At 45.5% G+C, this 21,045-nt stretch overlaps 1 protein-coding gene across 3 annotated transcripts in view; it reads right to left on the bottom strand.

The window, feature by feature from the left end:
- The window catches only part of HACE1 (HECT domain and ankyrin repeat containing E3 ubiquitin protein ligase 1), an 838,224-nt gene that overhangs the window by 693,607 nt on the left and 123,572 nt on the right, over positions 1-21,045 (bottom strand). For all 3 annotated transcript variants that reach the window (XM_069606519.1, XM_069606520.1, XM_069606521.1), the window contains 4 exons: positions 19,078-19,153; positions 12,550-12,681; positions 11,157-11,239; positions 10,824-10,920 (listed from right to left, as the gene is read on the bottom strand). In XM_069606519.1, the coding sequence (XP_069462620.1) occupies positions 10,824-10,920; positions 11,157-11,239; positions 12,550-12,681; positions 19,078-19,153 (388 nt within the window). The remainder of the gene's footprint in view (positions 1-10,823; positions 10,921-11,156; positions 11,240-12,549; positions 12,682-19,077; positions 19,154-21,045) is intronic.

Raw genomic sequence — 21,045 nt, 5'->3', positions numbered from 1 at the left:
AGAGGAAACTACTGACACAATAGCATTTTGATGGCATGTGTTTGTATGTTTTAAACACTATACTTTTTACATAAGCATAGATCAGAAATCCAAAGTTATATATTACCACTAGGAATACAGTTATAAGGCAGGAAGAAATACATGCATTGTGTCCTTAACGTCAAGCAATTGCTTGATCTTTGATTTTTACACTACTACAATCATGTATTTCAAAAGAATAATGCATCACTTTTGGATACGCTTTCAAGTCAATCCTCTGAGTATTGACATTGAAAATAAAATGTGGCATTTATGGACTGCCCCGTAACTAATTGTCACTCATCCCCACTGGCCAACGACTAACGTAGCATCCTAGAAATGCATTTTAATGTATCGATAGCTACCACTATGTGGAGCGGACAGTGGCTATTACTGCCTGCCAACCCAAACCTGTTAGCACAATTGCCTTGCAAGAGCTCAGGGCTGTTACCAACCCGGCCTGCGCCACACAGCAGTTTGTATTGCTATTAGAACTCAGGGGCTCCCTCCAGGGTGCTAATCATTCGTGTTTTAATTGTATTCAAATGGGAACTGGGGCCATGACTTTGGCACTTGCACCCAATTTCCCTAGAACAAAAAACAAGATAGCTAAGGTATAATATAAAGCGTAAATAAATAGTTCTTTACAAATCCCTGCACACATACCTCATTTTGTAGTGATGCAACCATGACAAGATTAGAACAGGCATAGAATTGCCCAACTCTTTCCTCTCTCATTTCTCATATTATACTTGTGCTGCACAGCCCAAGAGTTTCAGGATGTGGATGAACAAGTCCTCTGCAATACAAAGGTTTGTTGAGGAATGGGTGCACTCATCCTCCACAGCTAAGCGAGGCAACTACATCGCGATTCTGCAATTTGCCTCGCCTTATGAGTTTGGCCTTCTATATTGTTCTTTGCATTTAGAGTGCTGTCTTACAGTTGTGCTTCTGCTTCTGACCTACACTCCATTACCTGTTCTTGGTTTTTCATTTTGCATAGGATGTTTCCTGTTTGTTTTTTGGCTCATGCCTGTTTGGACTACTCTTTTGGAAATGCTGTGATATTTTGCTACATGTATTATTGGATAATTTTGTGGGAGTGGTGATTGCATTTCTTGAAAACATGGTGATCTCCTGGAGGCTCTCTTATGCTGGATTATCATTTGGATTATATTCATTTTGATCTTCTTGTGGACTGCCACAACTGCAGGAATGTAGGTCAGTCTTGCTGCCTCCTTGTCTGTGCCAGGCATCTATCTCAATGTTAGTTATCCATTCTTCTTGGTCTTGCCTTTGACACACTATTTGCGGTTCCTTTGCAGCTTCAGTGGAAGCACAGGTTTCTGGCTATGGCAAAACCTTTCCCTGCTCACTTGGCTGGCTGGACCATGGAATAAGAGGCGGGCTTTGTGCCATGACAGGGCTGGTCCACCTCTGCAAACACATGGCTCTAACAACAACACCCAAAGTTCTATCCCAAGTAACTCTTTTTTCCAAACCATTCTTTTACAAATGTACAAAACATAATGTTTCCATCAAGCAGAATAATATTTCCCCCTCCCTTGTTCCCAACCTTCCCAGGAAGCGCAGCACTGGCTATGAAAACCCCAGGTGATTTTCCACATCCTTTGACCCTCTAAACCCCTTCAAAATGGACTTTTCTCAACATTACAAATCTTTCATACCTGGATCTTGTCTCCACTGTCCATACGAAACTTCTGGTATCTCTTGTGGCGAACCAGTAGGAGTCGGACAAGTTGACATGTTCAATGGGTTTTATTCAAATTAAAAGAAAAACGCCTAACTAGCCCTACCGCTATGAGGGAAGTTCCCTACCTAGCAAAGCAAAAACTAAGGGGGCACGTCAACTCCAAAGTAAAAGTCTTCTGTGTGAAGCCTAATCACTAACTTGCCCTACCACTTTTGAAAATACCTAACTAAAGGAAAAAGAGAGGCTAGCACAACAGCCTCAGTGGGGACTTCTGCCTGTCTGGTCCACTGGTAGATGTGCTCACAGTCTCAAAGTTCTTTAGACTGCAACAATATGTTTCTCACAATCTTCAGAGTCCTCACAACCTTCAGACAATGTCTTTCGGTAAATATATGGCAAAAGTCTTATTTACTTCGGGTGGAAACCAAATAGAACGAGCATTGGCTCTAATTCACTAGGGAAGCCTTCCAAGTCTCTTATTTATCCCAGAGCCTCCTTCCAATAGGTTTGTATTTTATCGCACGACCACCACACATGCCAAAACGAGCCCAATCTCCACACACCCTCCAATTTAAAGGACTCAATGTTAAAGGAGGGGCGGGGGACATCCCAGACAATCCGTGTGCTACATATTGCCACCTGTGCAGCTTTTTCACTCAATGTATTTTGTACTTGCACACCACTGACCCATTGAAGGCCCTTGTGCACATGGACGACCTTGTTTCATCAAAGAAGGCCCACCCATATCGTCTTTGCGACAAATCCTTACTCTCAAGGGTCCCTAAAGTAAGCCAGGATCAGAGTTTTATACAGCTGGGTTATCAGGCCCTTTCAATCTTACATGTGTGTCTAGGATTATTTCAAACTGTGCAATTCCTTTCGTAAGTCCAGAGCCCACTTGGGAGCCGCGAAGACACAAATCAGTTGGAGGTATAGAAAAACAGAAAGCTGCACTAAATCGAGTTCTTCCCCTAGTTCATTTACCAGTATAAAATCTTGTTTTTCTATAACTCACCCACCCCCGTTCTAGTCCTCTCTCACATCACCCCTGCAGGGCAATATCCAGCACTGCAAGAAAGTGGGGGTGGGTGGGCACAAAAAGTCCTGCTACCTTCCCCCCAAATGCACCTTGGAAAATGAATGCTAAACTGACACACAATTGTTCCTGCCCCCCATATGATGACTTCACTCCATACCCTCTCCCTGCAACATTCGGACAGGGGTGGGACATGGAGCTGTGTGCTCCTGCTCTGCATCTGGCACTGCCCCTTATTGGGGCTGCAGTGCAGTCAACAGCCTGGAGTGGGACACAGAGCTTGCTCCTGCTATGCCCCCATTGTGCATGGAGGGTGCAGAGCAGGGGCATCCTGCCACACTGCCGTTTGTGTTCTGCTCCAGACCGTTGTTCTACAGGCAGCCAGGCCGAGCAGGAGCACACAGCACCACTGCAGTCCAAGACAGAATGTCCAGAAAGAAAGTCATGCCACATTAAGAAAGGGCTAGAATGGCTGCCCCAAAATGCCAGTCTAGCCAAGTAATAAAACATACCATAATTGGTTGCACATGGATACCCAGACAAAATGTCAGGCCACAGTAAGAAAGGGCTTAACTGGCTGCCCTAAATGACAGTCTAGCCAAGTAATAATGCATACCATATATGGCTTTAAACCAAGTATGGTATGAGTTATAACTTGGCTAGAGTGGCATTTGGGGCAGCCAGTCTAGCCCTTTCGTACCGTGGCAGGTTTTATTTTGGGCATCTAGATGCCCAGGAAAAAAAACGTCATCATGCCACAGTACATTGTTTGATATAGCCTATTTACATGGGAGGACTTGAGGCAGGGAAGCAAGCACTTTTAACAGGGCTCAAGTCCAAAAAAGAAATTGGGGGTGTGAGGAGTTCCATAATATTTGCATAAACACTGAGTTCATGGGGGCAGAGGGCATAGTGGCACCCATTCTCCTTGATATGATAGGATCGCCTATTTATATAGCGCCTATACACGATGTGTTTCAAAGCGCTTCAAGGCAAGGGAGGGGAAAAAGGGAAAATACAATGACATTCTTACAGGCCATGAACAGCAAGGATGTGAAATTAACTATCGTACTCGGCCTGACGACATTTCAGATAGGGAAATAGCTAAAACATAGAAAAGGAAGGGAGGGAGAGAGTGGGAAGGAAATGAAAACAGACAGGCGACTACTGTACTAGGCCTGATGACATTTCTAGTAGAGCCGGAGGAAAACAAAAGGTGAGGGAGAGGGGTGCAGAAAGGGAGGGGAGCAACAAAACAAGCGACTATCGTACTAGGCCTGATGACTTTTCAGATGCTGGGGGCGAGGGGGAGACAAATGGGAGAGGGAGACAGAAGAGGTTGCTATCATACTAGGTGCAGGGACAATTCTGATAGAGTAAGAGCATAGAAGAAAGTAAGGGGAGGAGGGGAGGAGGTGAGGAAATGGGAAAAGGGAGGAAGGGAGAGGAGGAGAGAATAGAGGGTAAGCAGTCAAAGAGTGGCGAAGAAAGAGCAGAGAGCGAATACAATTGCATGCTCATCTAAAGTGACGTGTTAGCATGCATCTTTCAAAATGGGCAAGTGCTACTCATTTCAGAAATGGGAAGGAAACCTGATTAATGGACCAACTGGCCTTTGATTGGAGAGGATGGGTAGGCCAAATCTGCTATGCGGGTGTAAGAGTAGCAGGGCATCCTATAGCAGAAAGCTGCAAAGACCACTCAGCAGGTTAGGTGACTGTTGCTGAGATGCTATAAGACCTTCCTGTAAACCATATGCTGTTTTTCCTACTCCTACTGCAAAATGTACTGTAAAATGTGTTGTTTCGACCTGGGGATGGCTACAGCTCCTTTCCGTCACTCAGTGTGAGAATCTCTGCCCGATATCAAAATTCAAAAGCGGTCACCCATTAATATATGCACAGTAAGTCAACATATCAAGCTGACACCCATTAATATATGCACAGTAAGTGAGCATATCTTAAAGTGAAATATAAACATTTAGTTCAATTGTTATTTCCTTTAAGAAGAAAGCGCACAAGACAAATAAGCATTTGCCTTTCAAAAGAACTAATCAAGCAGGAAAAATAATCAGAGAGAGGACAATTTCCAATAACTAAACTGTCAAAGTATAAAAGTTGCTCACCTTTTAAACCCAACAATGTATTATGACATATTCCAAGCAAAACAAAATCCAAACAGGAGACGTGTGCTTTAATGACACTTTTATGTGGTCTTGTGGTTTCGCATCTGCACTGGAAACATGATAACCGGAGGTGAAATCCTGGTAGCCAAACACTTGAGCAAGCAAACTTTTGTAATGCTGGAGGGGTTGCGTCCGTCCCTTGACAAAAGGGGGAGGACAAAGTCCACCCACGTGCATGCTTGACTTGTACCCTGAAAATCAATACAGGGCTAGAACCAGCGAAAATAACCCCTGCAGTCTGCAGGAGTGCAACCTTGCTTGCCACAACCTGGGCAAATAGTAAATACTTACTTGCCCTCTTGCCCTTTCCCCGCTCAGCCCCATATTTGGCTTTCATCAATATTCTATTTTATATAGATAACTTGAAAAGTACTCGCACAAATACATATATCGTTACAGAAGTATGCTAGGCAAAACGTTTTCACTCATGGCATGTTCCCCTCCCACCCACCTTGAATGAAAGACTAAAAATACCAGAATGGCCCATTGATCACCACTTCGCGACCGGCGCCCGCCAGCTCGACCTGCTGGAGCGTCACTCGCCCACCTCTGCCAGAGGCTAAAGCCAGACTTGACCAGGCCAAAGTTGAAGCGTTCTTGGGACTGCCCTGACCTGCAACACCTGAACCGCTGCCGTTCGACCGCACCGAGCACCCACATTAGCCCCTTCTTGATGCCACTTGCAGCCAGGGAATGCGCGATCCTGCATGCACGACTGAGCCTGATTAGCTTGCATCAACATTCAACCCGGGTCTGATACGTCAGCCCACCCAGAACCAAGTTCAGGTACTATAACACTGAACTTTTCCCCCTGGTGCATTTGGGCCCTAGAGACTGGGTAGGTCATGATCCTCCCTGTCTTCACAAAGATTGTTTTTGTAGTACCTTACCTACCACCCCTGGAACTAAGCTCAAAGTGCTACTTTCTCCAGTCTGTCGCATCTTCTCTGCCTTTCCTACGGGGTGGGTTTTTGGACAGTAATCCCTTTTCATTCTACTTGCAGGTGGTGTGTTTTAATAAAGGGTTTATATTTTTATAGAACCTTGATTGGACATTCCCTTTATTTTGGACTGTGATACTGTGTTGTTTGGGTCAGTACTTGTTCACCTTCAAACCCCTCTTAGAAGTGTAGCCTACCCATGTCCCACACTAACACAAAAGGCGAAGGAGCTATTTCTCTTAATACAATCATAAAGGTATAACGGGGACAGTTGTGTTTTGGTTTGTAGAAGTGTGAGGGCTGAGCGAGCCATTTTGTCCCTGATCACCCTTGTACTCCTGCAAGGCAGAATCCAATTTGTCACAAGGAGACAGCGAACTCATTTTCAATACATTTCTGGCTCTTACAATCTCTCAAGTTCTCTGCTCACCTCTAGGACCTTCTCTTGGGAGTGGGGTAGGGGAGAGAAGAGGGCAGCTGAGACTAGGGCCCCATAACAATGCTCTCCTCAATCTTCCAATCTCGGGGGTCCTTCATCCAGGTTGATCGGTGTACTTGTGGAGTCACCTCTTCGCCTACTTTACTTGGAACTTACCTCTTCAAATCCACTAGGGGGCCTCAGGACTCATGTGGTCCTCCTCATCTGCCACCCCACCAATTGGGGTATGGGAGGAGGATGTTACCTGTCCTCCCCATGCTTTACCATGGCTGCTACAGGGGTTAGCCTTGCTGTCCTCTGCGTGACACCAGAAGTGTTTCCACAAGGCTCCATGCAAAGGTACCAACTGCCACATGTCCCTAGATCTCAGACACAGAATGGTCCAACCATCTGCTTTATCACACTTCCACACTTGGGTGGTCTGTCTGCCTCCATCCATCCATCTCACTCTACGCCTCCCGCTCCCCCTTCTTTCTTTCTCTCTCTCTCTCTCTCTCTCTGTCTCTCTCTCTGTCTCTCTCTCCGTCTCTCTCTCCGTCTCTCTCTCCGTCTCTCTCTCCGTCTCTCTCTCCGTCTCTCTCTCTCTCTGTCTTTCTGTCCGGGTCTCCCTCTCCATCTCTCTCTGTCTCTCCTCTGCTGCAATACAGGGCTCAGACACTCGTTCTTGCTCTCTCCCTTCCATTTCAATATGGGGCTCTGAGGTGGAGGAATGCCACCTCCCCTCTCAATCTGCTCTCCAGAGGTTGGAGGAGCTCTCGTCTCCCGTCCCATATTACCTTGCCTGGAAGTCTCCCTACCTCCTGGGTGCCTGATGCTGAAGCCCGCCACCGTCTGGGCCATCCCCAGTCACTCCACACCAGACTGGAGGGGTAGGGAGTGACAGTTACAGATAAAAATCACCTCAGAGGATGAAGATTCGTCCAGTCATCCCCATGTTTCTATAATGGGGGCCCTTTCCTTGCTTTTCTTCTGTGGGAGGCGGTTAAGGGGCATCAAGGAGCTAAGAGATAGGCCACCATCTTCGCCCTGATGGTCTCTGTAACTCTGACTTTAAACTATGATCAGGTACCTTGCTTGTTTCACGCCATGCTGGTTTCACCCGTCACTCTTTGTTGACACTTTTTCTCCTCATCTTTCATTCTTCACTCCGTCACCCTTGTCATACAGCTCCCACTCGGTTCCTCTTTTGCTTTCTGTATCGTCCCTTTACCCTTTCTCTTCACAACCTAACTAATAAGCATGTCTACTTAGTTAGCTGTTCTCGAATCTTCAATGTGATCTTAGTCTAATGCTCAAGCCTTATGTTCTATTTATATGTCTCTATGTAATGTAAACTGCTGTGTTATGCGACCACTGACTCAAGATATGCGCCCGGTAGCCTACGGCCTGGTTTGCGCTATACAAATAGTCTAATGCTCAAGCCTTATGTTCTATTTATATGTCTCTATGTAATGCAACCGGCCTCACACCCCCTCACCTTCATCGCCCCCTCCGTCCTCCTCCTCCTCATTCACCCCTGTCAAACCCGAAGAAGTTACCAGAGTTGTCTGCTCCATGAAGGACTCTTCCAAGACCATTTCCTCCTGCTCATCCAGGACCATCAGGGATAACATTGACTCTCCTGCCCCTTCCCTCACTGATTTCTGCAATCACTAATTCATTACAGGATCTTTCCCCTCCTCTGTTAAGCACTCCCTTGTGTGCCCACTCCTGAAATAAACCCTAATCAGATCCTACCTGCTCTGCCAACTACCGCCCCATTTCCTTCACCCCCTTCCTGGGGAAACTGCTGGAGAAGTTGCTTTTGCCCCAACTCAATTCACACAGTGAATTTGTTGGTGGTCTCAGCAACAATCAATCTGGATCCGAGCATCCACGGAAACTGCTCTTCTGAACACCAGTGAAGAACTGCTTGCATCTCTGGACTCCAACTCCCCAGCTGTCCCTATCTTTCTCGATCTCTCCTCTGCCTTTGGCACAGTCAACCATTCAATCCTCATACAAAGGCTCCACGATACCCCTGGTATCTCGGAACGGGCACCTGACTTGCTGACATCCTTCCTTACTGACTGCTCTTCCCAAGTCATCCTGGGCACATTCTCCTCTCCCATTTCCCTCTCCACCTGTGGTGTCCCCCATTGTTCTATCATCTCCTCTGGCTTTTTAACATCCACCTTGCTCTGCTTACATGCCTCATCTCCTTCTCTTCCAACTTCAAGTGTTACACAAACAACACTCGCTCTTTTTCAAACTCCCTGCCTACCCCCTTACACCTTCCATCATCCCTGACTGCCTATCTGCCATATAGTCCTGGTGCACCACCATAGATCTCTGCCTCAACGCCTGTAGAACTGAGATCCTTCCCATCGGGACCCCTGCTCCCTCCTTTTTCCCTTCACTCTGGCCTTCCTCTTTGGGCTCTCTCCCTGCACCGTCTTCTGAAGCCGGAAACCTTGGTGTAATCTTCGACTCATCCCTCTCCTTCCTCCCTCACACTCAGGACATTGCCAAGAAGTCCCACGTTCAGCTCTTCCTTCTCAAAGGAATTCTCCCTTTTCTCACCTTCCCCTAGAGGCTCAATGTGACCCAAGCACTGGTTCTGTTGAGGCTTGACTATTGCAATAGCCTCCTCCTGTATCTACCATCTTCCACTCTGCGACCCATCCAGCTAATCCAGAATAGGGCAGCAAGACCTATAATTGGCCTTAAGCTCAGGGACCGCATCTCTCCTGCACTAAGAAGTCTTCACAGGCTCCCGGTTGCTGCACGGATTAAATTCAAATCCCTCTGCATCATCCACAAACGCGGTCTGGGCCCGGGGACCACACTATCTTCAACTTCATCTTACTAAATACTCCCCCTCTAGACCACTACGCTCATCTGGCTCTAACTCTCTGTGCGTAAAGCGTTTGGCTAAATAGAGGGCAGGTGGTCATTTGCTTTTGTCAGCTGGCTCCCTCCAACAGCCTCCCCCCACCCCTTTCGCCTTGAGCAGGATCTTCTTAAATTCCGGAAGCTCCTTAAGACTCTCCTCTTTACCTTCTCCTTCCCTTCTTGTTTCCCCTGCTAATCCCACAGTTGATGCAATTGGTGTTCAGGGCCCTTATGCATCCCCAGGGCACTGGCCTCTCTCATCCAATTGGCCCAGCTCCTGTCTATCTGCACTTGCACTTACACCCTCCGCCCTGGTGGCTCGCACTTACACCACTCGCGGCTCCAGGCCATGTAGCACTTAACATTCCTAGCACATCTGTGCCTCGCTCATGAGCTCAGAACCCACAGCACTGTCCCCCCTGCCTTCTTCCTTGCTGTACTTGCATGTTCTGGATACTCACAAGGAATAGTAGGTTTGTCTTTTTTTCCTCTTCCCCCCCACTACTCTTATTTTATTGTGTTTTTAATGTATTTTTAATGTATTTACCACCCCTGCTCCCTTCTTTGCCCTTTGGGTGATTTGAAACAGTATTTTCTTAAGCGCCTAACAAACAAACAAATACAAATAAAATACATTCCTAATCAGGTTTTCTCTTATGGGTTCTTTTTCCTTATGGCGGCCTGCATGAAAGGATTGTGAAATGTACGCATAAAACACAGATTGGAATTAACAACTCTTCCATGCAATACTCTCAGTGTTGAGAACATATTTATTGTGCGTTTGAGAATGTCACAGCATCTCCGTCTATATCTGATTTTAATGTGGGTAAAGGGTTATGGATTCCAATTGAATCTACATGTTTTATGCATCACCAAAAAGCAGACAGAGAATCCATGCAAATGCCATCTGCAATGCATGGACATGGTAGGTCGCATTCACGATGGTGAAAAACGAACATGCAAACATTGGTCTGCATGGATTCCTTGTTAGAATACCACCAGCTGTTAACATGATTTGGAATAGCATGGAGTGGAGGACAGCTTGCACGTAAGTGCAATCCTAAGAGGTTCCAAAACAGAATGACCATCTTAGGGGGTCATTACGAGGTAGGAGGTAAGGGGTTAACGGCGCCGGTAAAGGTGCCGGAGCCGTCAACCCCATACCGCCCCATTACGAGTCTGCTCGCGGGACCCGCTGAGGAAGCCTGGTAAAACCAGGCATCCTCAGCGGGTCCCGCTAGCAGACGAGGATGCTAACAATGGGCCCCTTATTAACGGGCCCGTTGTTCACATCATCACCATTGAGCCCTATTGGGGATCAAATGGGGATGGGTTCCTTGAATGAAGAATTACCGGGCCCTCCAAGGTCAGAATGGCTCGGTAATTCCTCATTCAAGGAACCCGGAGCCGATACCCGGTAAGGGGGTAGCCATCCCACTAATAGCGGCATAGTTACTTCCTACCTCGTAATGACCCCCTTAGTCTTTAAAAGGACACCAACAAGTAATATCGACGTGCAAAACATTTGAATGATACATTAACAGGTTGATAGAAAGGCGATGGAAACATACAATGTTTCTACAATTTTCACATTTGAACTGAAGGAATATTGTTACCTGAACACAAAGATCCAGTGGTGTGACACCATTTTTGTCAGGCAGATATTTGGCACCTCGTGACAAGAGAATTTGTGCTGTATCCCTTTGGCCATGGCTGTATGAAAAAAATATTATGTGTAGTTTTTAATTACTTTTGTTTTTGCAACACAGTAACCGTATTTTTAAACCGTTTGGGTTGATTTGTGTGCTCATCATAAATATAGGTACACATGCAGAATAAGCTTTAATGCTACTTTGCCCATTTGACAGTTTTGTATTGCACTTGTGTGTCTATATCGAGATAAACCAATTGCATTTGAGTTAAGAAGAAAATACATTTCCATGCCTCACCTGCAAGCAAAATAGAGAGGCGTTGCTCCGGACACATTCGGCCTGTTGATATCAGCACCACTGTCTAAAAGGCACAGCACGGTCTAATGGGAAAAAGGAGAAATGCATTGCTAGGACGTGCTACAAACACACACAGCATTCCTAGTATGCAGTTTGTTAATGCACACAGAGTAATATAAAACAATATCCGGCTTGAATGTAGGTTTTCCTTTTGTGATAGAAACCAATAAAGACCAGAGAAACAACATTTTCATATCTTCTCATTTTAAGCATTAAAAACTAGAAACTTAGCTAATGAGAATGTTTAAGCAAAGTAAAAACGATGCATTGAAACAAATACAATGCTCTCGTGTAAGTTTGCAAAGTCAAAACAAGGCTTATTAAACTGATCACCTACGAATGAACTAAGTGCAGGAGTGGCCAGCGCTTACACTAACCTCCTATGCAATTCAGGAGGGAAATATATACCACTTCGGAGGTCTAGGGGGTGCGGGATTCACTAGCGGACTAATGTCTGAACGTTATTAGGGAAACAATGATCAAACAATGACTGTTACAATGGATTATAAATAACCTGTTGTGAATTAAATCTAACCTCTTTTTGGTTAGATTTTAAAGGAGGGCAAAATTGTCCTCATACATTTAAATTGTCCAAAAAGGGAACAGCACACTCCACAACAGGCACACCAAAGGAAATGCAATTTAACTCAGTTTCTGGAAGGTAGCTATCTGAGAGGAGGTATTGTCCAATGACAGTCTAAGAAAAAGAGTGCACAAAAAGATTAATATGTGGCAGACTCAAGGGAGGGGAAGAAGGTCTTGAAGGACACATGCTAAATGAAGGCACAGTATTGCCACTCATTTATTGAAGTAATAACTCCAAACGTGTCTACCCCAAATATTTTACAGGGAAGGTTCAATCTCTTTGTGGTTTACATGAGTCACGGCTTCAATGCCTCCATGGCCAATCCTGTTTTTCAATGGACAGCCAGTTTGTTCTATAGCGATGGGAGCTTGAGATGCAGTCTAGCCACAATCAACCCAATGTGAATCAATCACGCCTAAACAGGACAACCCACACTTTTTCACTGTGATCATTTGCAGCTAACCATGGACTGAATCAAAACTAATAAAGGCAGCAAATATGTGCAAGTCTGCATGTTTATGTAGCCTGTGAGAATGAAAGTGGAAAGCTGGGAATAGGCCAGTCAATCCAGGTGCTGCCTGTGGGAACCTTAGGACTACCGCTCCACTGCCAAGTTCTGCTAACGATATGGACATGCTGATGGTTTGAGGTCCGAACCTCAAGGACATCAAAACCTTACATGTTGAGATAATCGCAAGCTTAATTGTTTTCAGTAACACATTTATACTTTGTATTGAGGAAACCCACCGTTTTGTGACCATTTTGGCATGCCACATGCAGTGCCGTCTGCCCCATTGAATCTTCCACATCCACGTTGCTCACATGCTGGACAAGATCATGAAGCAGTTCTGTTCGTCCATTAACTGACAGCCAGTGAATCTAAGAGGTAAAGAGAACTCAAAATTTGTTGCCACTTAGGTGAACTCTAGAGCAATATTATATTACGGAAACCACCATTTTCTATGCTGGGACACTTTAATTGTGGAATATTGCAAAATGGAGACAGAAGAACAAGTTACTTACCCCTGGGAACCTTCTTTCGACTGGATGTTCCACCCATGTAATTCCTCATCTTTGACACTTGTTGTCCAGCTTCAGCTGCTTCGGAAAACATTTTCGGCCGAGGGTGCTGTGTGTCGATGGTGTCAAGTCGGTGTCCCTCGAAGGCCTCCATTGAGGGTGATGTCATCGAAAGCATATATATAGCACCTACAGCGCTATCCTTTTCTCCTCTTGCAGCAGCGATACCCGTAAATACAGGCGTGACTGTACTCAGCCTTCTTGGAACGGAAGCTGTAATAGCACAGGAAATTCTACTGAGGGGTAGGTTGGGAGGGCGATGAGGAATACGTGGGAGGAACATCCAGTTGAAAGAACATTACCAGGGGTAAGTAAATTGTTCTTCGAATGGATTGTGTCCTCCCACGTATTCCTCATCTTTGACAGACTCCCAAAGCAGTATTATGTTTGGAGGAGGGAGTAGAATAACAATGTATGCATTTTCATGGAAAGAGTGAAGGACTGACTTGCCAAAGACACCATCCTGACCATGAGAAGAATCCAGCAAATAATGTTTAGTAAAAGTGTGGATGGAAGACCACGTTGCTGCTTCACAAATATTTCTAATTGGAACGCCCCTTTAAAGGGCTGTAGATGTAGCCATGCACCTGATGGAATGAGCTCTAAAACCTTCAGGAGGGTATTTTCCTGCCAGCCTCTAGCATTCTGATATTACCAGAATGATCCACCTAGATAAGGTCTGTTTGGTAACAGCCTGATCTAGTTTGTATCCTGTATATCCAATGAACAGCTGATCTAAACTATGGAGTCTTTCCTCCTCCATACCAGGATGAGGTGCGAGATAGAAGGAAGGTAGAACAATTTTCTGACCTAAATGAAAATCCGAAATTATTTTGGCCAACAAAAAGAAGGTTTGACCTTCAAAACAAACCTATCTTTGTGGCAGATGGTAAAGGGTGGTTTGGTTGACAGTGCCTGCAACTTGCTCACTCTACGGGCTGATGTTAGAGCAAACAACAGGATGGTTTTAAAGGTAACAACCTTAAAGGACATGTGTGCAAAGGGTCAAAGGGTGCACATTAGGAATTTTAAGACCAGATTTAGGTCCCAAACCAGAACCTGGAAAGGAGATGGAGGGAACATATTAGTGAGCCATTTCAGAAATTGAGTCACCAGTGAAATTTTGAAAAAGGAACATTCTTCTGAGGAGTGCTTAAAAATGGGCAGTGCCACCAAGTAGCCATTAATGCTACCAATCGGGAGCCCGAGATTAGCCAAGGATAGAAGGAACGATAAAACATCTGGTGTTTTACAGAGAAAAGGATCTACATTCTTTTCTTTGCACCAGTTGCAGAACTTATTCCAGCGGCAACGGTACAAAGATTTTGTTGCTGGCCTTCTGGTCGAAAGCGACACCTCCATAACGTCATCCATGAGGTCCCAATCCTTATATCTCAGCCTTTCAGAAACCAAGCGTCAAGTTTGAGAGTGCTGACCTCTGGATGGAGAACCCGACCCTCCTCCTCTAGAACCAGACATGTCCAGCAGGTCTGGGTACCACGTCCTCCTTGCCCAAAACGGGGCAATTAGGATCATGTGTTTCCAGAACCTTCTCAACCTCCCGATTACCTGAGGAAATTTGTATAGAAGTGGAAACTCCCAGTCCACTACGAACGCATCTCCTAGAGCTCATCTTGGAGGAAATTCCCTGGAGCAATATCTTTCACACTTCCAGTTGACTTTGGTCACGAAAAGATCCACTTCAGGGGTTCCCCAAAGGGTGAAGATCTCTTGAAGGACTTCTTGAGCAAGTTCCCACTCGTGGGAGACTGTGCTCTGCCTGCTCAAAGCGTCCACCGCTGTGTTCTCCTCTCCGCCTAGGTGAACTGCTGATAGGGAGATTCCTTAGTGAATTGCCCAGTACCAGAGCTGCATTGCCTCTCTGCACAGTAGAGGTGACGCTACACCTGTTTTGTTGAGGTAGTTCATGGCCACTGTGTTGTCCGTCATTATCAGGACATTCTTTCCCTGTACAGAGGACAGAAAAGCCTTCAGCGGTAGTCTGATTGCTCTCAGCTTTCAAATATTGATGTGCAGTTTGGACTCCGATGGAGACCAACAACCGCAGATTGTCAGATCGTTGGCGTGGGCTCCCCCACCCCCGTGAGTGAGGCATCCGTCACTACTGTACTCTTCAGCCATGGTTGCCAAAAAGGTTCCCCCTTCAGAATATTTTCCTTGCAGGCCCACCACAGAAGATCCTGTGAGACCTTTGTTGGAATCTGAAATCGGCCGACATCTTTCCTGAGAATTGGGAACATTGTGTTCTTAGAGCCCATTGGAGGGATCTCATTCTCAGGCGGGCCTCTGGCACCAGAAAAATGCAGGATGCCATGAGGCCGAGCAACCTCAAGAAAATAGAAGGCCAGAAGACTCTGGGCACTCTGAAATTTGGTAACCATCTGAAGAATGTCTTGAGCCCTCACCTCGGGTGGCAAGCTCTTTCCCAAGGATGCATCTAGAACAGCCCCAATGTACTGGAGCTTTTGCGAAGGTGTCATATGGGACTTCTTGTAATTGAGGGAGAAGCCCAGTGTGTGAAAGTTGACGCTGAGATGATCCAGGACTTGTTCGGAAGAACGCGCCCTAATCAGCCAATCGTCCAGATAGGGATAGACGTGAATACCCCCTCTCCCGAGATTCACTGTCTTTACCGCCATCAGTTTGGTGAAAACCCTCAGGGCGGAGGTCAGCCGGAATGGCAGGACCCGAAATTGATAATGAGAACCGCCAACTGCGAACCTCGGGTATTTTCTGTGCTCGAGATGGATTGGCAAATGAACATAAGCATTCTGAAGGTCCAATGACATCAACCAATACTAGAGTTGGAGGGCCTGAAGGATCTGAGAAAGTGTGACCATATTGAACTTGTCCTTTCTGAGGAACTTGTTCAAGTATCTTAAGTCCAAGGTGGGTCTTAGTCCTCTGTCCTTTTTGGGGATCTAAAAATATGGGGAGTACCATCCCTTATTTCTTCCCACTACAGGCACTGGTTCTATAGCACTTTTCTCTAGCAGGGTTAAAATTTCCTTCACAAGGAGCGGATCCGGAATCCTCAAAGAGCGGTTCCCCAGTGGATTGTTCGGAGGTCTTCTCATAAAAGGAAGGCACTAACGTGGGCTACGGTTTCCAAAGTGGATGCATCCAAAGTTATGTCTCACCATTTTTCCAGATGCTGAGACAGTCTGCCTCCCACTGGTGAATTGTCACTCAAGACCGCAGAGTAGTTTTGTGGCGGCTGCTGCAGAGGCCGATGGTAAGGAGGCTGCTGCTTGAGCTGGCTTTGCACCTATACCTCGTCCACCATGAGAAAATCTTCTCTGGCCTCTATGACTGGCCATTCCTCTCGCCCTTCCAACTGAGGAGTAGTAGCGAAAACATTTACCCCTCCAAGGTTGCCCACTAGGATGAACAGGCCGAGGTTACCTTATAGAGGCGCCTAAAGATTTGGCTGCCGCCTTTGAGGTCTGCAACTTCTCGAGGCTCTTGTCAGCCTTATTGCCAAAAAGATGAGACCTGTCAAAAGGCATGCTGAGAAGCCTAGATTGCACATCAGGTGCAAAACCCGACTTTCTCAACCACGCAAATCTCCGCATTACGGTGCTGGTAGGCATGGATCTGCTGATGTTATCCGCAGAATCCAATCCTGATTGAAAGGACTCGCACATGGCCTCTTTGCCATCCTTAACACTAGCTAAGAAGCCATACCTTTCATCCCCCTCGGAAATGTGCTCTGCTGCCATGGAGATACAGTCCCATAGAGTATACGAAAACATTGCGAGGGCACAATGGAATTGGCAGATTTTAGTGCCATGCTCCCTGCAGAAAATACATTCCTCGCCCATCCATCTACGCGCTTGTCGTCCCTATCAGGAGGGATGGTAGGGTACACTGCTGGTTTAGAAGTAGCCTTAGCTGCCTGCACCACCAAACTCTCTGTAGTGGGGTGTTTCGACAGGTAGTCGAGGTCGCTACTGGAGGGGCGGTATTTTTTTGTCAAGTTCTTGTCGGCTGCCGGATTAGATTCCGGAGTCTCCCAGTTCTTAGCCACCTTCTTTTGCAGTGTCACGGCAAAATAGGATCAGTTTGGAATGTCTGCGAGGTCATCTTGGTTATAGGGCAATAGGGGCCTACTCCAACCCAAGTATTCAACCACTTTCGACATGAGCTGTCTATCAGATGAGTCTACATGTTCGCCTGCCTCTGGCTTTCCAAACTCAAGTTCTGGCGAGGTATCTACCCTACTTGCTGATTGCAAGTTCTCATGCAGGTCCTCTATTCTGGATTCTTCAGAGATAAAGGTCACTGGGACGTTGGGTGTACCGCATTGCAAGTCAAATGGTGCTTCATCATTCTCAGAGTGCTTCTCCTCTTCAAAAATGGAAGTAAGTGATTTGAAGAACTCTTTCTTCGGGAGTGGAGCATATATCTTATCAGGTTTTGTACTAACACGCTTTGATGTCGGCAAAGTCGTTGATATTTTCTTTATCAGCGCTGATTTTGGAGGGGCGCTTGGCACTGACGGTGTAGCTGGCAAGTGTGGCACTGCTGGCGTCGAAGGCTTCAACGTCAATGTCAGCGTCGAGGGCCTGGCGGGCATCGAAGGCACCGATGCTTCGAAGGTGTCGATGGCGTCGACGACCACGACTTCTCCTTATGTCTCGTATGATCCTTTGATTTTTCGGATCGAGTTTTCGAGGGCTCCCGATGTGGATCAGGCCTTTTACCGGGGCTCGGGGTGCGCAGGTTTTCAGACGAACCCTTCCCTTGCCGGCTTCTTTCGAAGGCTCAGTAGGAGCATGGGTTTGTTTCTTCGAAAATCGTTAACATTTCTGCCCTGAAGGCTTCCCATTCAGCCGGGGTTGATTTCTTTGCAGCGTAATCAACCCTTTTCGAAGGAAGCATCACACAAAGTCGATGAAGGCGACCTTCGGTGCCATCTCCTCGAAGAAGAGTGGTGGGAACCACTCCTCAACCTAGATCGCTTGGCCTTCTTCCTCCGGGGAGAGTTGCCTCTCGACTCGTCGGTCGAAGGCCTAACGGGTCGGGTCGGTGATTTCTTTAGGGATTTTTCCTACCTTAAGTTTCACCTTCAGTTCCCTCAAGGCTTTTCCCGTCATGGATTGGCACTTGGAACAGTCGGAGGTATAGTTGCCCTCCCAGAGGCAGCACAAACAGATACAGTGCGGACAAGTGAATTATATTTTTGACCAACAATCCCGGCATTACTTGAAACCGGACTTCGGCGTCGACGAAAAAGACATATTTATCGAGGTTTTTGTAACAAGACGTCACAAGATGAGGCGCGCCGAATTTCACTCGAAGCGATCGCTGTCGCGGAAAAACAGAACCGAGGCCAACAGGCGCTGCACGTGCTATATATGCCTTCGATGACATCACCCTCGACAGAGGCTTTTGAGGGACATCGACTCGACACAAACGACACACAGCACCCTCTGCCGATTTTTCCCTAGCAGCTGAAGCTGGACAACAAGTGTCAAAGATGAGGAATACGTGGGAGGATACAATACATTCGAAAGTAAGAATAACAAAGACACTTCCACAAACCATTATTTTCAAGTCAAGTTTTCAACAACGTTAAACTATTTCTTACAATAGCTATTGGCAAACTGTCAGCAATAATCATGGGTGACCACAATATCAGATTTTCCCCATGCACCATTTATTGCACTCAATGATACGAACTATAGCATTTCAATAATTACAAGTCTTCGCACTGCAGCCTGTGTATTTTATGCCCTTTTCTAGAGGCTTGGAATGTCTGGGTTGAAGCCTGGGCACTGTCGGCCCTTGTGAAAAGCATTTGGAGAACCACTACCTTGTGAAATCATACAATCAGAAATATGTGGCCCTCATGAGATGGAAAAGGGGGACAAAAAGGTAACATTTCGCAAACTTAGATCAGGGCATTTATGGAGCACTGCTATAAAGAAAAATAGCCTTGCTTACCCACCACTGATCGTTTTGTTGCCCTCTAGTAAGAGAAGCCATGCTTTACTTCAAGGCGGGGGTTAGGCCAACTTTCACTCATGTCCTGAGGATGATGTCACATTGCTAAAACCTGAAACTCTGACGAGGATAAACACGTTGTGTAGATGTGCAGCTCTATCTCAAAACCAAAGTCTATACAATATTGCTATTTAGCTAAACCAAAATACTTGGAAAATGGCTTACAGCAGTGAGTCCCTCGTTGTTACAAATATTGACATCTGCGTTGTACTCCAGCAACTTGCTCATGCATTTTTTCTGACTGTAGGGACAATTGAAGAAAAATGTACATGTATGTTAAAATCACTCTGAGCGTTATACAGTCATCTGTTATGCACACCTGTAGAACAATGCTGAAAACACATGTAATAACTGGTAGGGCATGCATAGGCTTACCATTAACAACCACTGTGCCTGAATTGTAACGTATAACCATGTAACCGTAATCAATATCAATTCAGACACCTGAAAGAAAAGTAGGTAGTCTGACACCCGAAAGTATTAAATCAGTGGATTTTGAACTAGGTTGAAGCATAATAAATCTTGTTCTAGGTCATGCGGTGAGAAGCATCAAAATAGCTAAGCACAGAACCTTAACCCAGTTTAGCAGTTATTTTTACATTGTAATTAAACATGTCCGAATCTAGAACGTATAGATTGTAAAAAATGAAAATCCAGCTCATGTACTGCTCGTCTGAGAATAAAGCAAAACAAAAAAGGTGATGGATGGAAGGTTTATAATTAATCTGAACCTCTGGCGCAGCTCGGGGCAACCCTCCAAAGCATTGTTCTTTAGCCTGCCAAGTCATTACACAAAGGGGAAAGACAATATGCAAATCTGGTTTGGCCCCGCCCCAAAAGGGGCAGTCCAAACCGAACTGCTTTGTAGAATCCCTTCTGCACGAGACCACAAGCATGCCAGTGGTTCAGATGTATTCTAAACCTTCCAGCCATCATCTCTTTTGTTTTGCTTCTGGGAATAAAGAAATGGAAATAAAGCAATGAGGGATGAGGTTGAAATCATGTTATGTATTGCAAGTCCAGATTCAATTTTTTAGTCATTTAAAAAAAAAAAATCCTGCACCATACAAGTAAACAGGCCAGGACTCAAACCCAGGCCAAGTGACTGCAAGGGCTAACTTTTAACCACTGGACCACACAAGTCCCTTTCAAAAGGACACCAGCAATCACGCCCGGTTTAACTGATTTAAACAGAGTATGTTTGCCTGCTGTTATAACTTTCATAGGACTGTGTAGTCCTATGAAAGTTATAACAACAAGGAAAACAGCACTATTTAGCATAATGAAAGTACTTTAATTCCGCTGAACGGGGCATTTTACCATGTTGTTTTAACCTGCACAGCAGTGCACAGTCCTATGCAAGTTATACCAGCAGTGTGTGCATGTTTGAATCCACTGCCCTGATGGCAGTAAACAAACACAAGCTCCCTCTAGCACGCTAAAGTGGGCTTGTGTTTGATTATTGCCTCAAGGGTATTGAAAGAAACACAATCCACACACATTGCAAAATGGGTGCCTGCACACTTTTGAAAAGCAGTACTTGGAGCACATTCAGTTGCCCTTTTTACATTTAAAAAATAATTGTAACGAGTTGTATTTTTCTGGTGTAGCAATAGTTTAAAGCAATAAAACATTTAAGTGCATCTCTCCTTGGAGTCCATCACAATTTACAATTACTCACTTCTTTTTCATAGAGCGTTTAAAAAGAATCACGTTTCCTCTCTTATGTCATCTGCTCTACTTAAGAGCTTTTGGTGGGTAAACTCTCCTTTTAAGGCCTACATTAATTAAATACTGTAGATGTGGGCATGCACATTCTATATGATAATGCACCTTTTTGGAAAAGGATCATAAAATTATACACTTACCATTGATTTCTTGAAAGCTCAGGATTTTAACGTGTATTAATTGTCAAATCTGTGAGATGTGTGAAGGCCTGCCCACGTGTTCTCTGAAAATGGTTTCACTAGAATATGATCCTTAGCATGACTCGCAGGTTTCTCTCACTTCTCAAAAAGTATGAGTAGTTGGTCCTCACAACACACACTCCAACTAATTTCTGCACTGCTTGACCGTTCATAGGCAAATGTTAGGCGTGTGAACCATAGTTTGGAATTGTGTTATGTTCTTTAT

This window comes from Ambystoma mexicanum, chromosome 4p (genome assembly GCF_040938575.1).
Source record: "Ambystoma mexicanum isolate Mex_15411 chromosome 4p, UKY_AmexF1_1, whole genome shotgun sequence".
NCBI lineage: Eukaryota > Metazoa > Chordata > Amphibia > Caudata > Ambystomatidae > Ambystoma > Ambystoma mexicanum.
Note: the sequence above shows the minus strand (reverse complement) of the source record. Positions and strands in the feature narration are given on the sequence as shown.